The 18,561-nt window shown below is 42.4% G+C and overlaps 1 protein-coding gene across 5 annotated transcripts in view; it reads right to left on the bottom strand.

Moving 5' to 3' along the window:
- The window catches only part of LOC114680842 (zinc finger protein OZF-like), a 69,322-nt gene that overhangs the window by 45,109 nt on the left and 5,652 nt on the right, over positions 1 to 18,561 (bottom strand). For 2 of the 5 annotated variants that reach the window (XM_037197922.1, XM_037197920.1), the window contains exons 3-4: positions 13,533 to 13,595; positions 6,668 to 6,764 (exon numbers count right to left, since the gene is read on the bottom strand). In XM_037197922.1, coding sequence (XP_037053817.1) covers positions 6,668 to 6,679 — 12 coding nt within the window. In that variant the 5' untranslated portion in view covers positions 6,680 to 6,764; positions 13,533 to 13,595. Of the gene's footprint in view, positions 1 to 1,492; positions 1,551 to 1,712; positions 1,840 to 6,667; positions 6,765 to 13,532; positions 13,596 to 18,561 lie in introns of all 5 variants that reach the window. The other 3 variants (XM_037197921.1, XM_037197919.1, XM_028854011.2) reach the window with 2 other exon arrangements.

Below are 18,561 nucleotides of genomic sequence, written 5' to 3'. Positions count from 1 at the left end.
TAGATATAGGAATATTAGGTAAGAAAAAACAGGGTAAGGTAGAAGATAGGAATACAATGTAAGAAAAAACTTAGGGTAAGGTCGAAAAGCAACAAGACAAAGGAGCTGTGTTCTTGGGACTCTGAACACAGACTCCTGGGGAAGAACCAGAGTCATGAAAAAATACTATGAGGAAAACAGGCAGAAAAATATTCCTGTGGAAGCTTTTGGCCCGTGGACAGCTTAGATCTGAGTCCTGAGCTGCAGGGGAAAAATTGTTTCCTGAGGCAGATAAGAGCCACACAAAACCCTTCGCTCCAGTGACACTGGATAAAAATGCTTGCTGACACAATGGTACCATCAAATCATTTCCTTCTTGGCCATGAAGCTGAATTTAAGGAACAGAAGTCTTGAGATGAGATGAGGGAGGAACTGAAGGGCTTGAAAAAAAAATCTCATAATTTCTCTTACTCGAGAAATTGGAAGCTTTTTAGGTCTCATCTTCTTTCTGTAAGGGCAAAATTAGACTCACCTGGAGGGAGTCTATCCGAATGGGAAAGACTAGAAAAAAAAAACAAAAACCCTGGAACATTGCAAACCCTCACTCTTAGCGCTGTGTCTCCTCTTCTAACCAGCACTCGGGAAACAGCCAGCAGAGGCCAGAGAGGAAGCACCTCCGAATTTAAGTGCGTTCCAGGGGCACCAGGGTCCTTGCAGTCACCAGGCAGCGTCTCCAAGGGCGAACCGCGGCAGAGGCGGTGCAGGACCAGGGAAAAGCTGCTGGCATGGAGAAAGCAGTGAACGCTTTGAAATCCTCCCTGCAAGGAAGAGGGCAAAGGCCATGCCTCTAGCAGTACCTGCAATGGCAGCACGAGAAATGCTGAGGCAGAACCGGGCTGTGCAAACGATGCAGAAATGGGGACTCAAGCCCCTACCCCCAGAACAAAAAGTGGCTAGCAGAGAGCCTGAGCAGCAATGGCAGCGTCAAGAACTGCATCTCGGGGGAAGACACAAGCGGGGACAGGTAGGAGCTCTAGCCTGGGGGGGGGGGGAATCTCTCTAAAAAAGCTCTTGTTTCGGCCTGGTGGTGGTGGTGGTGGTGGCACATGCCTTTAATCCCAGCACTTGGGAGGCAGAGTTCGAGGCCAGCCTGGTCGGGTCCACAAAGTGAGTTCCAAGACAGGCTCCAAAGCTACACAGAGAAACCCTGTCTCAAAAAACAAACCAACAAATGCTCTTGTTTCAAGTACTCTCCTTGTTTTTTCACTGCCCGCTGAGTTGGGGGTGCGGTGGGGGGGGGGGAGCTCTGAGGGGCTGTTTTTGCTTCTGGCACCAAGGTCAGTCCTACGGATGCAGATGCGACCTGCTCTGGGAACAGAGGCCGGTGAAAAGTCTAGTTTGGGAGGTACGTCTGTCAAACAGTAACGCATGTGGACTAATTCGAGCTTAGGGAAGCCAAAACCTCCCATACCAAAAGTTAAATATAAATTCCTTTCTATTACATATAAATTACCCCAGATTTCTGCAGAGATCTTTGTAGTCCTCTTCAATATTTTCTTCTAGTCCTTTCTCTAGAAGTAAAACCAAATAATTCATTATGACATATTCAAGATTAAAGCACTCAATTTCCCACATGTTCCATTCAAGAATTCAAATCACACCACTACACACATAAGCAGGACACAGCTGTTCTCTGACTGAATAAGCAACGGGAGCATGCTGTATTTTTTCACCTATGCAGATCAGGTTCAAGAAGGTTTCCATCATCACATCTTTGTAGAGCTTCTGTTGACGGGAATCCAACAAAGCCCACTCTCCTGAGGTGAAGTTCACAGCCACATCCTCAAAGGTCACGGACTCCTAAAACAGTGCACATGTTACGATGGTTACTTTTCACTGACAGGCTGACAATATACAGAATCATCTAGGACAGAAGAAGCTTGTAAAGACACTTCCAAGTGATTATGCAGATAAAGGTTAACCCAAAAACATCTCTGTGATGCCATCCTGATTACTTGGTGTAATATAATAACATCCATTGTCTCAGTTACTTTTCTACTGCTGTGAGAGATATCAGGATCGAGCAACAATTATAAAAGAAAGAATTTAATTGGGGCTTGCTTATACATTTAGAGGGTTAGTCAATGATTATTGTGGTGGGAAGCAGACAGGCATGGAGTTGGAACAGAAGCTGAATGTATTACTCCTGGAAAAGGCAGGTGGCAAAGAGACAGACAAGGTGCCTGGAATGGAATTTTAAAACCTCAAAGATCACCCCACCCCCCACCCTGTGACACACCTCCTACTTCAAGGCCACACCTAATACTTCCCAATGAGTTCCACTACATGTGGACTAAGGTTTCAAACACATATCGAACACCACACACACACACATACACACACACACACACACACACACACGCACGCACGCACGCACGCACGCACGCACGCACGCACGCGCGCGCGCGCACGCGCGCGCGCGCACACACACACGAGTGCATCTACTTGAGATGCAGAATGTTGTAAACGATATAGGAATTACATTAATGGAAGGAGGGAGCTGAGACAGACAACTACACATCACTCTATTCCTGATTGTGTGGGATCTGACCAGTCGCTTCATAGTCATGCATTTTATGGACTTGACCTTCAATTGTGAGAGGAAATAAACTCTGCCTTAAGGTCCTATTCTCAGAGTCATTTATGGCAGCCAGATAAAAAGCCCGATACAAGAAATAGATTTTTTTTAAAAATGGACCCTTGTTGTAAGTAAAACTAACAAGGTTCTCTGTTGGCATTTTGAACATGTTTTGGAAGAAATGTGGAGGAACTGGTGAGAAAATTCTCTTTAGACAAGAAAAAGTCTAGAACACACTGAACGCAAAGCTGAATGAATCACTCTGGTAGATGCTTTAAGGACAAAAACACTGAAAGAAATGCCTACAGAAGAAACATGGATCAGAAGTTTGAGAGGGAACAAGGACTTTGTAAAGAACTAGAGTAAAGGCTATTCCTGAGATATTAGAGAGAAGAATATAACTTCAGTCTACCTACATCAGACAACTTGAAATGAACTTGAATGTACAGATCGTGGAGTAGTTTGGTAGGGGAAAAGAATGTGAGCAAGCTAAAATTTTAAACAAGGAGAACTGCTGTAATTGATAACAAGATTAATATTAAGCATTGGGACAATAGTGAAGCAGGAAACACAGGGAAAACTCAGCAACCTGGAACTCTACTTGGCTTGGGCTCTGCACACAGCCCTCTCTGAACAATGAACCTAGCAACCTGTGGGTATTCTCCTTAGAAAAATTATCCCTAGTGGGCTGTATCTGTGTCTCCTTTAAAAAGAACAACAAGTTAGTTCCTTTACCAATGCCTTCGTAACACCTTATTATATTCAAACACCTTTTGGAAACCATTTTGGACACATGGAAAATAGGTTGATTCTCAATGAAGTAGTTTGAGGTGCATGTGCAATAAGGCAAACTGTTCTCAAAATGAATGTTTAAGAACAATCTTCTTCTGGTTTTACAATTCTTTTTCTTCTAAATAATTGGGCCTGCATAGTTCTAAAATCATATCTCTATGAGAAATGCCATGTGTAGTTAGCAAGGCTGACCAAATGTAATCCTGTCAGTCAAAACATTGAACCTTGTGTGCATGCTGTGCCCCTTAGCAACCAAATCCTCTTTCTTTCAAAGCCCCCCAAGATAACTGACCCCTTGTGTATTCTCACTCCTGCTGACATGTTTCATTGCACATTTCTGTCCTGTACTATGCTTTTGCTTTGAGTCAAGTTACTCTTCTCTAAACAGGAATACCCTGCCCAGACTCCAGTAACCAATTATGAACTGGGCAAACAGTCACATGGAGGGAAGCAAACCAAGTCTCCTCTCGCATTACTAGAAATTTCCCTAAACACTTTCTGCCCAATTTCCATTGTGACATTTATGTTCTCAATGGTGCACCAAATAATCAGTTTGGCCAATAACAATCATCAACCTGAGGTTTCCATGTCCTACAATACAGGTCGGTGGAGGACGTACCATCTCTGCTACATTGTTCACCAGGAATGGATAAGAAATCAATAGAAAAGATAAGAAAAGTGGACTAATACGTGACTCTAACAATTCACAAACAATGTAGGACTCCTCAGTTTCAATTTAAGACAAGTTCTCTGGCCTAAGTCTCCAGCCACACCGAATTCATGAGAAGTGTTTAGTTTTTTCTTTCTGCCTTTCACTTTCGTTTTCTTCCTGTGTCAATTAGACCAACATCAGTTGAAAACAAGTGATTTCTTATTGACTTAATCCTACATCGGTTACATGAATAATAATTGTCTATGTTAAACATTAACACTGTAGGTTTATAGAAGGTCAATGAATAAAGACACAAAGGAAAAAAGAGTATTCTTACTGAGAAGGAACCCAGTTTCCCCAAAAATAGTCTACAATGCACATATAAAAATTTTAAAATCTAGGGACTGGAGAGATGGAAGATGGTTCAGTGGTTAAGAGGACTGCTCTTCCAGAGGACCCAGGTTCAATCCCCAGTACCCACATAGCACCTCACAACTTTCTATAACTCCAATTCCAGGGGAATCTGACACCTTTACACAATGCACATAAAATAAATTTAAATAAATTATTTAAAAGAAACATTTTTTTAAGTCCCAAACACTTTGGATCCTGTCAGTCAAAAATCTGGGCAGAATGGGATTGGTTCTCAAGAAGGCCACCCCTAGCTAAGAAAGTATGGGCAACTGACAGCATTACTGAGATGAAGAGTCATTCTTCTTCAGAAATGTCACCACTAGTAGGTTGCCCACACACACCCTCTGGATGGCCACACACATTGGGATAACACTAACTGAACTCAGTGGGTTATAAAACAAAAGCACATAAAATAAAGGTGTGCTGGGCTGTAAGGGTGAGATAAAATACAATCACTTATAGAGAGGAAATTCCCAATAATAAACATATTAAATAGTTTCTTGGCCTTTTCATAAGCTACTTGAGGCATGTGAGTGGCCATGCCCCACCCCCAGAACCCCCAAAGCCCAGGCTCTGCCCACAGAACACTCTAACTGCCATGAAGAGCAGACCCAGCCCTGCCACACTCAGGCGGCCAAGCTCTGCTCTACAGAGTAAAAAGCCCAAGGTCTGACCTTGAAAACCCACCAATTCCCACCCTGGAAATCTCCACTCTGGAAAATCTGCACCTAAGAAATCCTATTTAAACCCTGCCTTTTGCTCAGTTCTCTGCTGTTTCTCACCCAAGCAGAGGCAGCCACCCTACTGGGTCTTGCAATAAATCTGTTCTGTGGTTTGTTGTGAGGGGTGACTTTGTGGTATTCATTGGCTCCTGACTTACCTAGCCAGGTAACCCAAGCACACAAAGTCAAATGCTGTCGCTTTCTCCTGTGTATGGATTCGATCTTTAGCCTCTTAGCTATCTGTTTCACAGTTTGACTTGAGTGTCCACAGAGAGCATGGAGAAGAATGGTTCTATGAGATCTGTGGGGAGGTGGGATTGGTACAGGCACAGTAGCAGGCATGTGATATGCAAGTAGAGTAGCGATACACTAGGATTAAAAAGAAAAAAACAAGCACGGGAAAGGGAAGAGAGGGGGAGTTTTGAGAATCAAGGTTCAGCAAGGTTCAGGATCAGCCTTAGTTATAAAGTGATTGCCAGGCAGGTACACAAGTGTCCCTGTCTAAAAAAAAAAAAAAAAAAAAAGAGGAGGGTGATCTCTGAGGGCATGGATAGCCTGGGAAACACTGGGAATTCCAAGGTTACACAGGGAAACCTTGTCACCAAAACTAAAAAAAAAAAAAAAAAAAAACCCGAAGAAATGATAATATATTATATATTAAATATAAAATTGCATATTTAAAGTAGAAATCAAAGAAACTATACACACAAGTGTAATAAATATATAATAAATGTAGGGTGCTCTCAAGTCAATTACAAAGCACCGTCCCACAAGCACAGCAAGGTCTGTGTTGGGACAAGTTCACGGCTAAGACTCACACAAGAGTTTGGGGGGGGGGGCGTTGCAAAGAAGCAGCTTCACCAGGACAGAAGAGGGGGACACAGGGCTCAAGTCTGCCTGCAGAGTGCACACTTCAAGTGCATGTGGGCATAGGCACTGCTGTGTCAGACTCCAGCTCCACTGGACCGCACAGCACCAGGGAAAATCCAGCCGTTGTCACCACATACCTCCAAAGCAGCCAGTGTCCCAAACCCCATGTTAGGTCTCACTCTCTGGACAAATGGCTGAGGTGTCCATAAAACATTAAAGAGAAAGCTGGCTGCCAGTCCACCTGTTACAGACTCCACCTGACCCGCACACCCCACCCCATCCTAAACTCCCCAACCCAGTGATGGGGCTGCGTTTCTCTTCCCCCAGCTTCTCTGAGTCTATAAAGCCCAGACGTTTTGCCTCTTGGCCACCTGGTCCCCCTTTCTCCTCCTTCTCTTCTCTTTGTCTCCTGCTCTTCCTACCCTTTCTCTTCTACCATGGCCCAGGTCATTGCGGACCACTCCAGAGGCCCTGGCCGTGCTGTCTCTCTCTCATATTGACAATGAACCTTCTCCTCCACCACACACGGGTGTAGTCATGTCCTCTTCTATTTTTAATTCACCTGCCACCCGGGATTCCAGGAGCCCAAGGCATACTCACCATTTTGTGCATCTGATGTGTCTAGAGGTCCTCCTGAAGACTCCTGCAGTCAGCAGAACACAGTCACCCAAACAGGTGCTCAGGGGAATATTCTTTGCTAAGCAAAACAAAATAAAACAGAATTCAGGGTAGAAGCAGGCTCCAAGTAGATTCAAGCACAAAAACCATACAGGGCTTGATAGGAAACCTGAAACATTAGGAATGAGTTAAAAGCCCATGACTTTTTCATGTTTCATGTGTTCCACTTCATGTTTCAATGTGTCCATTTTCTGCCAATATACTTAAAACACACCAACAAGGAATACAATTACTCAATGGATGGATAAAATAGACATACATGGCAGAAATACTCCACTTAGGGCTCAGTTATGAAAAGCAGTCCCTGAATTTCAGAAAAGGTTTTCTTTGCATAAGGCCATGAGGAAACCCTCCATCCACTAGAGTAAACATCCCCAAATCTCAGGATCTCACAGTCTGCTAACAAAGAGCCCACAATGGTCACTCTCTAGTGATGACACAGAGACACTAAACGATTAACCCTGAGACTTCACCATGCCTGCTTCTGCTTTCATGATGTTCCCAACAGTAACTGCAAATTAATATTAATTGATTTCACCTCATGTGTATGGATTTTTTTTTGCATGTACATCAATGCACCTCATATGTGCTCGGTGCCATAGGAAGCCAGGAGGCATTGCATTCCCTGAAAGTGGAGTCCTAGACTGTTGTGGGTCACCATGTGCATGATGGGAATCAAATTCCGTACTCTGGAAGAGAAGTCTGTGCTCTTAACTGCTGACCCATCTCTCCATCCTTTATTCACATTAAGATTTTAACAAAAATAAACAGTAAAATTCACCAATACTTTCTTCAAGTCTATCAAATTAGGTCTCGAAACATGACCATCACAGATGCTCTTCATATGACAGACGGTTTTGACTAATCTTAGTCATGATGTGACAGAATGTCTTCCCAGATAAGCAACCTCCATCTTGGAGAATTCCATATCACAGCTGGGCTTGTTGACCATTTACAATCCCACATGGAGGGATGGAGGAAGGCACAAGACTCTCACCTAAGGATCCAGCGGTGAGATCTGGAAAGGGGATAAGGTACATGGGGGCAGGGGAGAATGGAGGGGACAAGGGCTGGGGTGGGGCACTCTTTCTGCAGCTACTGGGAAACTCATCCCTGCTGAGTGATGAGCCTCTGCAAAATGTGACTTGTTGCCATTTTCTGGGAACCTGGGAATGGACTGGGCCAGAGTCCATTCACCTGGGCACCATTTAATTAAAGCTTGCTTCAAATTTGGCTCAGAATTTGTAGTAGTGTCTTATTTTTGACCTGGTAGAATTAGCAATACATGGAAACAGCCATGCTCAGAGCGACAAGGTGACACGTGTAGAATTGTGAAAAACAGATATCTCCTGTGGAAATCAATACTTTACAAAATTAAGATCTGTCAGAAGAAAGCCAAGCCTGATACCATCCACTACCTGAAGGGTAAAGAAAGTTAGTATTTTTTTCCAAAGACTGCAATCCTGGAAATTTCTGGTTACAAAATTCATACTCCCAATTCCTTCTGTTTTAAAACAGCTAAAGCAAAACAAGCAACAGCAACAAAAATACAATGCCAACGCCATGAAGCTCTTTGTCAGCCGTGCTGGCCTTCTGCACATTCACCAAAGTTACAAATACTTTCTAGAACTCCAATTTTGGCCTTGAAAAAGACCACTGCAAACAAATAAATTGTGAAGCAAATTTGAATTTCTGTCTTCACAATGGTACCTTTGACCAACTGCATGCAGGAGAAAAAGAAAACATTGTTGTCCATTATCCCTTAAAAAAAGAAAGAAAAGAGGGTTGGGGATTTAGCTCAGTGGTAGAGCACTTGCCTAAAATGAGCAAGGCCCTGGGTTCGGTCCTCAGCTCTGGGGAAAAAAAAAATAAATAAAAATAAAAATAAAAAAACCGGGCAGTGGTGGCACATACCTTTAATCCCAGGACACGGGAGGCAGAGCCAGGCGGATCTCTGTGAGTTCGAGGCCAGCCTGGTCTCCAAAGCGAGTTCCAGGAAAGGTGCAAAGCTACACAGAGAAACCCTGTCTCAGAAAACAAAAACAAAACAAAACAAAAAAAAGAAAGAAAGAAAAGAAAAAGAAAATTGGATGAGGTGAGGTGTTAAGGGTAGTTTAGGCACTGCTGCTCTGTGGGAACTTCTCTAACACCAGGAGGCCCAGGGCTCAATTCAGAGGCCGACCAGATGGGGGAGGGGAAGGGGAAGACAGGAAGGAAATCAAAGGTGATGAGAGGGAACAATCTTAATCAGCACAAACACAAGCACAAGCCGAGAAGGGAAACTGCACAGACCACCCACATCCGCACCCAGACCAACCCGCCAGTGCTGCAAGATCTGTGCGGGTTCACGGCAAGGACTCACCCAAGAGGGCTGGGATCTCGGTGAACCAGGTTCACCACGACAGAAGAGTGGGGGATTGGGGATAAAGGCGCCTGCTGGGTGCACACTTCAGGTGCACCTGGGAGTGCACTTGCTGTTCCAGACTTCACCTGCCACTGGGCCCTATTAGTTCCCAGGGGAACCTTCCGGTGGGCGCTGTTTATCTCCAAAGCAACTAATGTCCTAGTGCCGCCACCCAGGCATCCAGGAATCTAAGACACACTCACCATTCCTTGCTTCTCAAGTGTCTAGGTGTCCTCACAAAGTAGCCTGCTGCCCTCAGAACACACACCCATCCAAGCCTGGACTTGACATTGCTCTCCTCTACCACAAAGCCTAAAGAGGCAGCATGCCCAGGAGCCTATGACTATCCACGAACCTCACCGGACAGTTTGTAAGTAATAAGGTCTATGAATAATGAACTGTTCACACTCCGCCTCCTCTGCCTTAATTAATAAAGCACTTTAGGGAAGTTCTGGTGCAAACCCTTACTACCAGCACACTTGAGGGAAGTGGTCTTCTGAGAATCTAAAGCCATTCAGTACTCCCCACCTGCCATTTCCAAAATGATATTACCTTCAGTTTGCTCTGCACATTCTAATCACACGACCAATTCAGCAAAGGAAGCAGGCTGGCTAATTGCCAAGCAACACCTCTCCATCCACCCACCCATATCAAATCTCCACTTCTCATGCCCAGACCTGCTGCAAACCACCTTCTGTGGGCTTCCCCTTCCTCTTCTCCAGCGGACCACACAGATATGCCCCTTCAAAGTTCTTTCGACCCACTCGTTACTTTATCCCAGGCCCCACACAAACAGCATTCACTCCCTGCAGCCTATTTTGCCCAGCAAAGCAGGTAGGCTAAGTGCAGATCTTCACCTCTGCCTCCATTCCTGCAAGTCCATCCCCAATTCTCATGCCCAGCTCGGCAGCAGAATTTCTGCTTTGTCCTGTCCTCACTATCCCCACAATTTCTGAAGAAACTGAGCAGATCCTAATGGAGCACAGTGCTTTGCTCCCTTCTGTGGATGCCCTCAGCCACCTCCCTTCATCCATAATGAAGTTCATCTCCATTCTTAAGTTTCAACTCTCAATACTTCGTGTAATGATAAAGCTATGGAAAAGGGTACCTTTGTTGGGCAGGCCCAGGTGAGTCCCTAAGAAATCACACCTCAAAACAGAACTAAAGCAGGAGGGATGGGGCAGAGCAAAGTGCTATGTCAGAATTGGGACAGGATAGAGACAGACAGACAGACAGACAGACAGAAAGATCAGGAGGCAGAGAGAAGGAATGAGATGGAGAGAATGCTCTGGAGTGGCCAGGGACTTTAAGGGGGCATGTTTTGCTATGCAACTCTACACAACCCATAGCAACATGAGAGTGGAAATGTGCCACACCTGACAGTGAGGGTGATTGCTTAAGCTACTGCCACAGCCACCACAGGTTGGCAGGGGTGCCAAATTTACCACACTTCGAAACACTTTCTACCTGGAACCCACAGTGGCTACACTTAACAAGATCCCGAAGCCTGTTATACCAGGGAAAACATAAAAACCACTCTGCTAAGAACCAGAGAAGGTAAGAGAAACCAAGGACAACACACCCACACAACAAATATAATACCAGATATCAACACCTAAATTACAATCTTCCCAAACCGTGACGCCTGGACTCCAATGTAAAAACACAACCAGTAACAGCCAGGACAGGATATCCCCACTACAGCAGAGCCTGCCCCCCACAGCAGGCCCTGAGTCGGGCAACATAGTTGAAGCACAAGTAAAAACACTTTACATTCATAAAAAGTTCACAGTCCTGATGAACTTGATAAGGTCCCTAAAGGAGAAATGAACGAAGGCCTTAAAGAAATCTACAAAACCAAACAAACAGTGGAAGAAAATGAATAAAACATTCAAGACATGAAAGTCGAAATAGAATCAATAAAAAAAAAAAACATTGGAACAAAATAAAACCTGGAAATAAAAAATTTAGGTACTCAAACCTTACCTAGAGGCAAGCCTCACCAAGAGAATACAAGATCTGAAAGAGAGAATCTTGGCCATTGAAGACATGATAGAAGAAATGGATGCCTAGGTCAAAGGAATGTTGACTCTAAAACACTCCTGGCACAAAACATCATTGAAATCTGGGACAGTATGAAAAGACCAATCTAAGAATAATGAGAATGAATGGAGGAGGAAAAGAATCCCAGGTCGAAAGCACAGAAATATTTTCAAGACAGATAAGAAACAGATGCCTTGAAAATAGATGCCCATCAAGGTATAAGATGCATACAAAACACCAAATAAACTGGACCACAAAAGAAAATATCCTCAGCACATAATAGTCAAAACACTACAAGTACAGAACAAAGTAAGAATTTTAACAGCTCCAAAGGAAAATGACCAAATAACATATAAGAGCAAAACCATTAGAGTAACACCTGACTTCTCAATCTAACAGCAAGAGGGATAGGACAGATGTTCTACAGACTCCAAGAGACCAAAAATGCCATGCCAGACTAGTATACCCAGCAAAATTTTGAATCACATTAGATAGAGAAAATAAGACATTCCATGATAAAATCAAATTTAAGCAATATCAGTCTAAAACTCCTGCCCTATAATGGTGCTCAAATTAGAACTGTAACCTGAACAAGTTAACCACACCCAAGAAAAAACAAGGAATAAATAATCCCAAAGCAACAAATCAAAGGAGAGAAATGCGCACGCACGTGTGCACACCAAAACAACAACAAAAACAAATAAAAAAGAATCAACAAACACTGCTAGCTGGTAACACCCAATATCAACAGTCTTAATTCTCCAATAAAAACACAGACTAGGGCTGGAGAGATGGCTCAGCGGTTAAGGGCACTCGCTGTTCTTCCAAAGGTCCTGGGTTCAATTCCCAGCAACCACATGGTGGCTCTAAACCACCTGTAATGAGATCTGGTGCCCTCTTCTGGCCTGCAGGCAAACATGCAGGCAGAACACTGTATACATAACAAATAAATAAATCTTAAAAACAACAACACACACACAAAAAGACTAATAGAATGGATGTGAAAACAGGGTCTATTTATCTGCTGCTTCCAGGAAACACACCTTAACATCAACAATATGTATCACTTCTGGGTAAACTTGTGGAACAACTTATTCCAAACAAATAGACCCAAGAAGCATACTGGTATAGTCAATTTAATATCTGACAAAATAGACATCAAACTAAAACTAATCTAAAGAGACAAGGAAGGACATTTGTTGCTGGAGGGCTTCTCTCCAGGTTCCCCATACAAGGAAAGCGACCACTGTACTCTGCCAAGACAGGGTAAGATGGTCTCTCAGAATTCCTGCTTCTAAAAATGGTCTGTCAGATACTCTAGGCCTGTAGCCAATTTGAATGCACCAACAATGCTGAGAAACATTAGGTGACTGTCCAGGCTGCCAGCTGTCTTGGTCTACTTTTGCAAGATTCCCGAAAGTTGCTTGCATCCATCTACCATTTCTCAGGTACCATTATGTTCCTTCTCAGGTCTTTGATGTGGTTGAAAACTAGATAGTTGTAATTTCCTCAATTATGATAAAAGATAAGTTAGATATAAAACCTTAAGCTCACAAATATAAGATAGATAGGACATCTTCTTTAATATTGTAACTGTAATTCTTGCTCGATAATTGTTTTGTTATATGTAATTTTACCATGTTAAAGTTAAAACCTTCCTTTTTAAAAAAAGAAAAAAAGGGGAAGTGCTGTGGATATTGCTCTATATAAATAAAACACTGATGGCCAGTGACCAGGCAGGAAGTAGGTTGCCAGGCAGGAAGTAGGTAGGACAAGGAGAGAGGAGAATTCTGGGAAGCGGAAGGCTGAGGAGGAGACACTGCAGCCACCGCCAGGACAAGCAGCATGTAAAGACACCGGTAAGCCACCAGCCACGTGGCAAGGTATAGATTTATAGAAATGGGTTAATTTAAGATAAAAGAACAGTTAGCAAGAAGCCTGCCACGGCCATACAGTTTATAAATAATATAGGCATCTGAGTGATTATTTTATATGTGGATTGTGGGACTGCGGGGCTTGGTGGAGCCTGGAGAGAAGCCCTCCAGCTACAGACACTACATACCCAAAGAATAAATTCACCAAGATGACATTTCAATTCTTAATATTTACACGCCAAAACAGAAGGGCATCCAAGTTTGTAAAAGAAAAACTACTACAGCTTATATGACATGTTGACCCTCACACAATAATAGTGGGAGACTTCACTAACTCCACTCTCACCAATACACAGCTCATCCGGATAAAGCTAAGCAAAGAGATGCTGGGGCTAACTAATGGTATAAAATACATAAACTTAACAAATATTTACAGAACATTTCCCCCAAATACAAAAGAATATACCTTCTACTCAATACCTCATGGAGCTTTCTTCAAAATGACTACATACTTGGGCACAAAGCAAGTCTGCAAAGATACAAGGAAGTTGAAATAACACCCTGCATTTTATACGAGCATCATAAATTGAAACTGAATATCAACAACAACAAAAACAACAAAAAGCTTAACCTCACAGAATGTGAACAACTAACTACATAATAAATAATTATATAAATGAAATGATATGATTTACATTAATAAAAAAAATAGGACAAGACAGAAATCCAGAAACAAAAGATTTTGTAGAATTGTATGAATGTGTCCCAAACTTATGGGACACAATGAAGGCAATTCTAACACAATTGCCTACATAAAAAAAATTGGAGAGATCTCAAAAGAGTAACTTGGCAGCACACCTGAAACACAAAGAAAAAACTCACACCCAAAGTGAGTAGACGACAATACATAATCAAACTGGGGGCTGAAATCAATAAAATACAACCCAAAAACAAACACAAAGAATCAGTGAAAAAAAGAGTTCATTCTTTGAGGGGGAAAAATGAGACTGACAGACCCTTGTCCAAATTAACTAAAAAGCAGAGAAAAGAACCAAATTAACACAATTAGAAATGAAAAGGGATGCAAGAAAACCCTCTAACAAAATCCAACAACTCTTCATGATAAAAATCCAGGAGAGACTGGGGATTCAAGAGACAGGCTCAGCAAAAACAGGCAGTTTATAGCAAACTCAAGGCCAAGAAAAAACTTGAATGGAAAGAAATACCAATCAGTTCCACAAAAATCAGGAAGAAGATAAGGTTATCCACTCTCTCTAGACCTATTCCATGTAGTCCATTTTTTAATTCAGTTGTTTGAGATCCTGTTACTTAGTAGTTTTATTTTTAATTTTTTATATATTCCAGACACAAATCTTTTGACATTTCCTTTGCTGTCAGAGCTTTTCAGTTTCATGAAATCCCATTCATCTTACCTGTAAGTCTTTCTCCCTTCACTACTGAAGTCCTTTTTAGAAAATCCTTCCCCATGCTTTCAATTTCAAGCACACCAACAGATCTAGCAGTTTCTGAGTATAACGCTGCATAGTGAGGACACTCAACAATTTGCTGCATAGTGAGGACACTCAACAATTTGGAGGTGACTTTTGTGCAAGGTGAGAGGTAAGATTCTAGTCTCACTAGCCTGCACTTTGAAATACATAAAAATTCTCTCTCTCCCCGGTCAAAATGGCTTTCAAGAGGAATACAAAGGATTACAAACAGCGGCATGGATGTGGGTCACAGCGAACCTTTGTCCACTGTTCGTGGGAATGTAAAGTAGTGTAGCCTTTCTGGAAATTAGCCTGTAGTCTGCTCCAAAAATTAGAAATGGGCCTGAAGAGATGGCTAACAGTTTATTGCACAGGCTAGTCTTCCAGAGGACCCAGGTTCTATTCCCAGCACTTAATGGTATCTCACAACTATCTATAACTGTAGTTCTAGGGTATCCAACACCCACTTCTGGCCTCCAGAAATTCTACACAAAAGCGACACACTGACATATATTGTTTTTAACTAAATCTCAATCTTACGATTTTACCAATAAAGACTCAGGAGCCAGATGCTGGGGTGAAAACCTGATAGCTCTGAGAAACAGAGAAAGCATGCAGATGCTTCCTCCTCATCGCCATCCAGCAAAGGAGGAGCTATTCTCCTATGCCGTCTCACACAAAATTTCTCCAACCAGCTGTCCCTCTCTTTTCCTTCCTATGCATCTCTCTATCCATCTGCCTGATTCCTCCTAACTATCTATAGTTTATTTCTTTCTGTCAACTCATTATTTGCTCTCCCTCTTGACCTATGGTTGGATTTAACTTTGTCCTTTTTACAATAAGCAGAAAGCTCATGATTAAAGGTGTGTACTAGGGCTGAGCCACATTACAACTAGAAACAGGGTTTTCCAATAAATAACACAATCTCAGGGTTTACATTGTGATCAAATATCCTGCAACAGACATACATGAAGATAAAACAACACAATAAAAACAAATTTAAAAAAACCCTCAGAATAGATTTACCATATGACATAGGTATAAAACTGATAGGCATATATGCAGAGAACTCTATCACACTATAGAGATACTTGCATATCCATGTTCATTGGAGCTCTATTGACAATACCTATGAAATAGAATCAACCTAGTCACCTATCAACACATGGATGGATAATGAAAATCTAGTATATATGTACAATGTTATATTAATTACTTTGCTGTAAAAATATGAAATCATGATATTTTCAGGAAAAGGGTGGCACTAAAAAAAAAAATCCTGAGTGGGATCACCCTTGGCCAAAAAGAGAAACACTAAATGGCCTTATCTCATATGAGGTTCCTAGTTTCAAATCTTCTGTTTATGTGTACATGTAAAAGATAAGGAACTAGAAACACACTATGGATTGGGAGGAGGTCTGAGGGGGTGAATACAGGTAAAATGAAAGTAGAGAGGGGAATACTAGAGACAGAGGCTTCAAATAGGAAATGGAGAGACAGAGATGGGTAAAAGAGAGGCCAGAAGAAGGCTTAAACAAGATGAAGTGTGCACGAAGAAGTTACCTGGGAACCTATGATATTGCACGACAAGATAAACACATATGCATATCGTCAGTGGGGACAGTAGTCCATGTGTGATCTGAATGAACACTGGGAAAATATTGGAGGCTGAAGGTTTAAACAGGGATGAGGACAGAGTGTAGAGGAAAGGAGGATAGGAAGTGGGTTAAAGGAAGCTAAACATATATTTTAAAAGCCTTATGAAACACCTGTAGCTTGTAAGCTATTTAAAAATACTTTTCTGGGGGAAATAATAGAGCATCACTATGAAGCCCTGGATGTCCTGGAACTTTCCTCATAGACCAGGTCTTGTACTCTGTATATAGACCAGTCTAGCCACAAACTCACAAAGCTCTGAACAAGCAGATATTCAGAGCAGACATTGAGACCATTATTGAAGGGATGCAAAATCTTAGGTGTTGCTGATCATAATGGCTCATGGTTGAAATTCCAGCACTTGTAGGACCGATGAGTAAAGAAATGAGGAACTATTAGTGAAGAACAGTTAGTGAAGAAGCTGCTCCCAGAAGCCATGAGTGACTAAATAAAATGTCAGTGTCAGGCACAGATACTTGGTCAGAAAGGGTCCCAAGGCACACAGAACAATATAAGCTATTGCTACTGCTGTTGGTTGCCCACAAAAATTAGATAACACACTACTGCTGAAGACAGCAGACACTTTGCTTACAAAACACAGGAAAGTCAATCATAAACTGACTTGTCCCAGGTGCACATCTTTCTTAGTGCTGAAAGGTACGATGAAATCAGGTGGGGAAGAAAAGGCATCAATGGTCTATCCTGTGCTGGATCTTGGATGCTACAATACTGACGTGCCTACTGGAAAGACTAATTATGGAACTAATCAACTGCTGTCATGGGATTGCAGGCTTGCTCCACAAGAGAGAAATCATGCCTGGTACTTTCGCAGGGTCAAAACTCATGGCAAAGGAAGTCATAGGTCCTCAGGGAGAACCTACGAATGTTCTGTTCCTAAGTGCTCCTGTTGACATACTGCCTTCTAAATATTTGTGTTTCTACCCATGGGTTTCTAGTGTCACCAACCTGGATCAGACACGCTTATTTTAGCAGTGGTAGTTTACACAGAGAAGATTACTATTTAAATTATGAAAATAAGCAACTGTGACTACTGAACCGTAGATGGGACATTTTTATCAGATACCTAACCCTCAAAGCTCAGGAAACATCACAACAGGCGGCTGAGATGGAGTGTAAGAGCTGGGGAACGGGGAGTCCTGCGGAAGGCCGTGCTCTGTGCATGGCGTGGATTCACAACGGCTGTGGTTTCACTCATAAGACCTGCATGTGATCCTGGTAGTGAAAAATTCCAGCAATGGACTGAGGTGTGCTTTGAGGCCTCAGCCCTTACTGAGATCCTCGTTTTAGCTGACGCCTCTAAGGGAAGTAGTCACTTTTCTTTAGGAATGTAGCCATTTGTAGGGTATCCTTACTGCTGTGTAGGACCCCATGCACACTGTAAATGAGGGCTTCATTAATCAGAACCACTGGGGTAGAAGTAAATTATTTTAAAGAATAGGAACTGTGTTAATACTTGGGTTTATCTATCACTAGCTTAATCTATGTTATTCTGGAAACAGTTCCTCATTTCTTTACTCATCGGTCATACAAGTGCTGGGATTTCAACCATGAGCCATTATGATCAGCAACACCTAAGATTTTGCATCCCTTCAATAATGGACTCATGACTGTTACACACCATCTCTAATACGGAGTTCCTTTTCCTGTAGAGGAAATAAACTTTGGTCTCATATTCTAATGTCCAGTCACTGTCCTCTAACCAGTGTACACAAACACACACACAAACACATGCATGCACGCTGATATTTAAATAGAAAATTATAATGACAGTTTGGATACTACTTTGGGTAACACTTTTGTTGTATAAACCAAGTTTTGCTTAATTTTCTTTCCTTAACAGTTATTTTAATTACAGTAATTTTAATTCCAGGAGAGGAATGGAATGTCTGCTAGACAGCCTGTCTCCCCTGGGCACATAACTTAAGGAAGAAGAGACTACACAGCAGCACACAGCCCAGGAAGCTGCATCAACTCCCTCAGTCCCAAGCCCCTCCCAGCACTCTGAAAAGGGCCCCAGGCAGCTTGCGCCCACTGCACAGCAGGAAAAATCACTGTATTTTCCTGTCTGTGCTAATAACCAGTGTTGTCTATTGAGGTCATATTCTCGACTGTTTCCAGTCTTTTGTCTCCTCATTCTGCACCCCAAAGTACAACACTATTGAAAATACTAGTGTTTTTAATATGTAAAGAATTTCATCTGGAAAAAAAACCAAACCTATTAAGTACTGAGTAAGTACTCCCCTCATGAATCCTCTACTTAGGGAAGCAACCTAGAGTAAACCAAGCGAACAAGAACGCATTCTGAAGTCCATGGTCCCCTCACAGGGA

This window comes from Peromyscus leucopus, chromosome 22 (assembly GCF_004664715.2).
Source record: "Peromyscus leucopus breed LL Stock chromosome 22, UCI_PerLeu_2.1, whole genome shotgun sequence".
In the NCBI taxonomy this organism is placed as follows: Eukaryota; Metazoa; Chordata; class Mammalia; order Rodentia; family Cricetidae; genus Peromyscus; species Peromyscus leucopus.
This window is presented reverse-complemented; position numbering and strand designations above follow the sequence as displayed.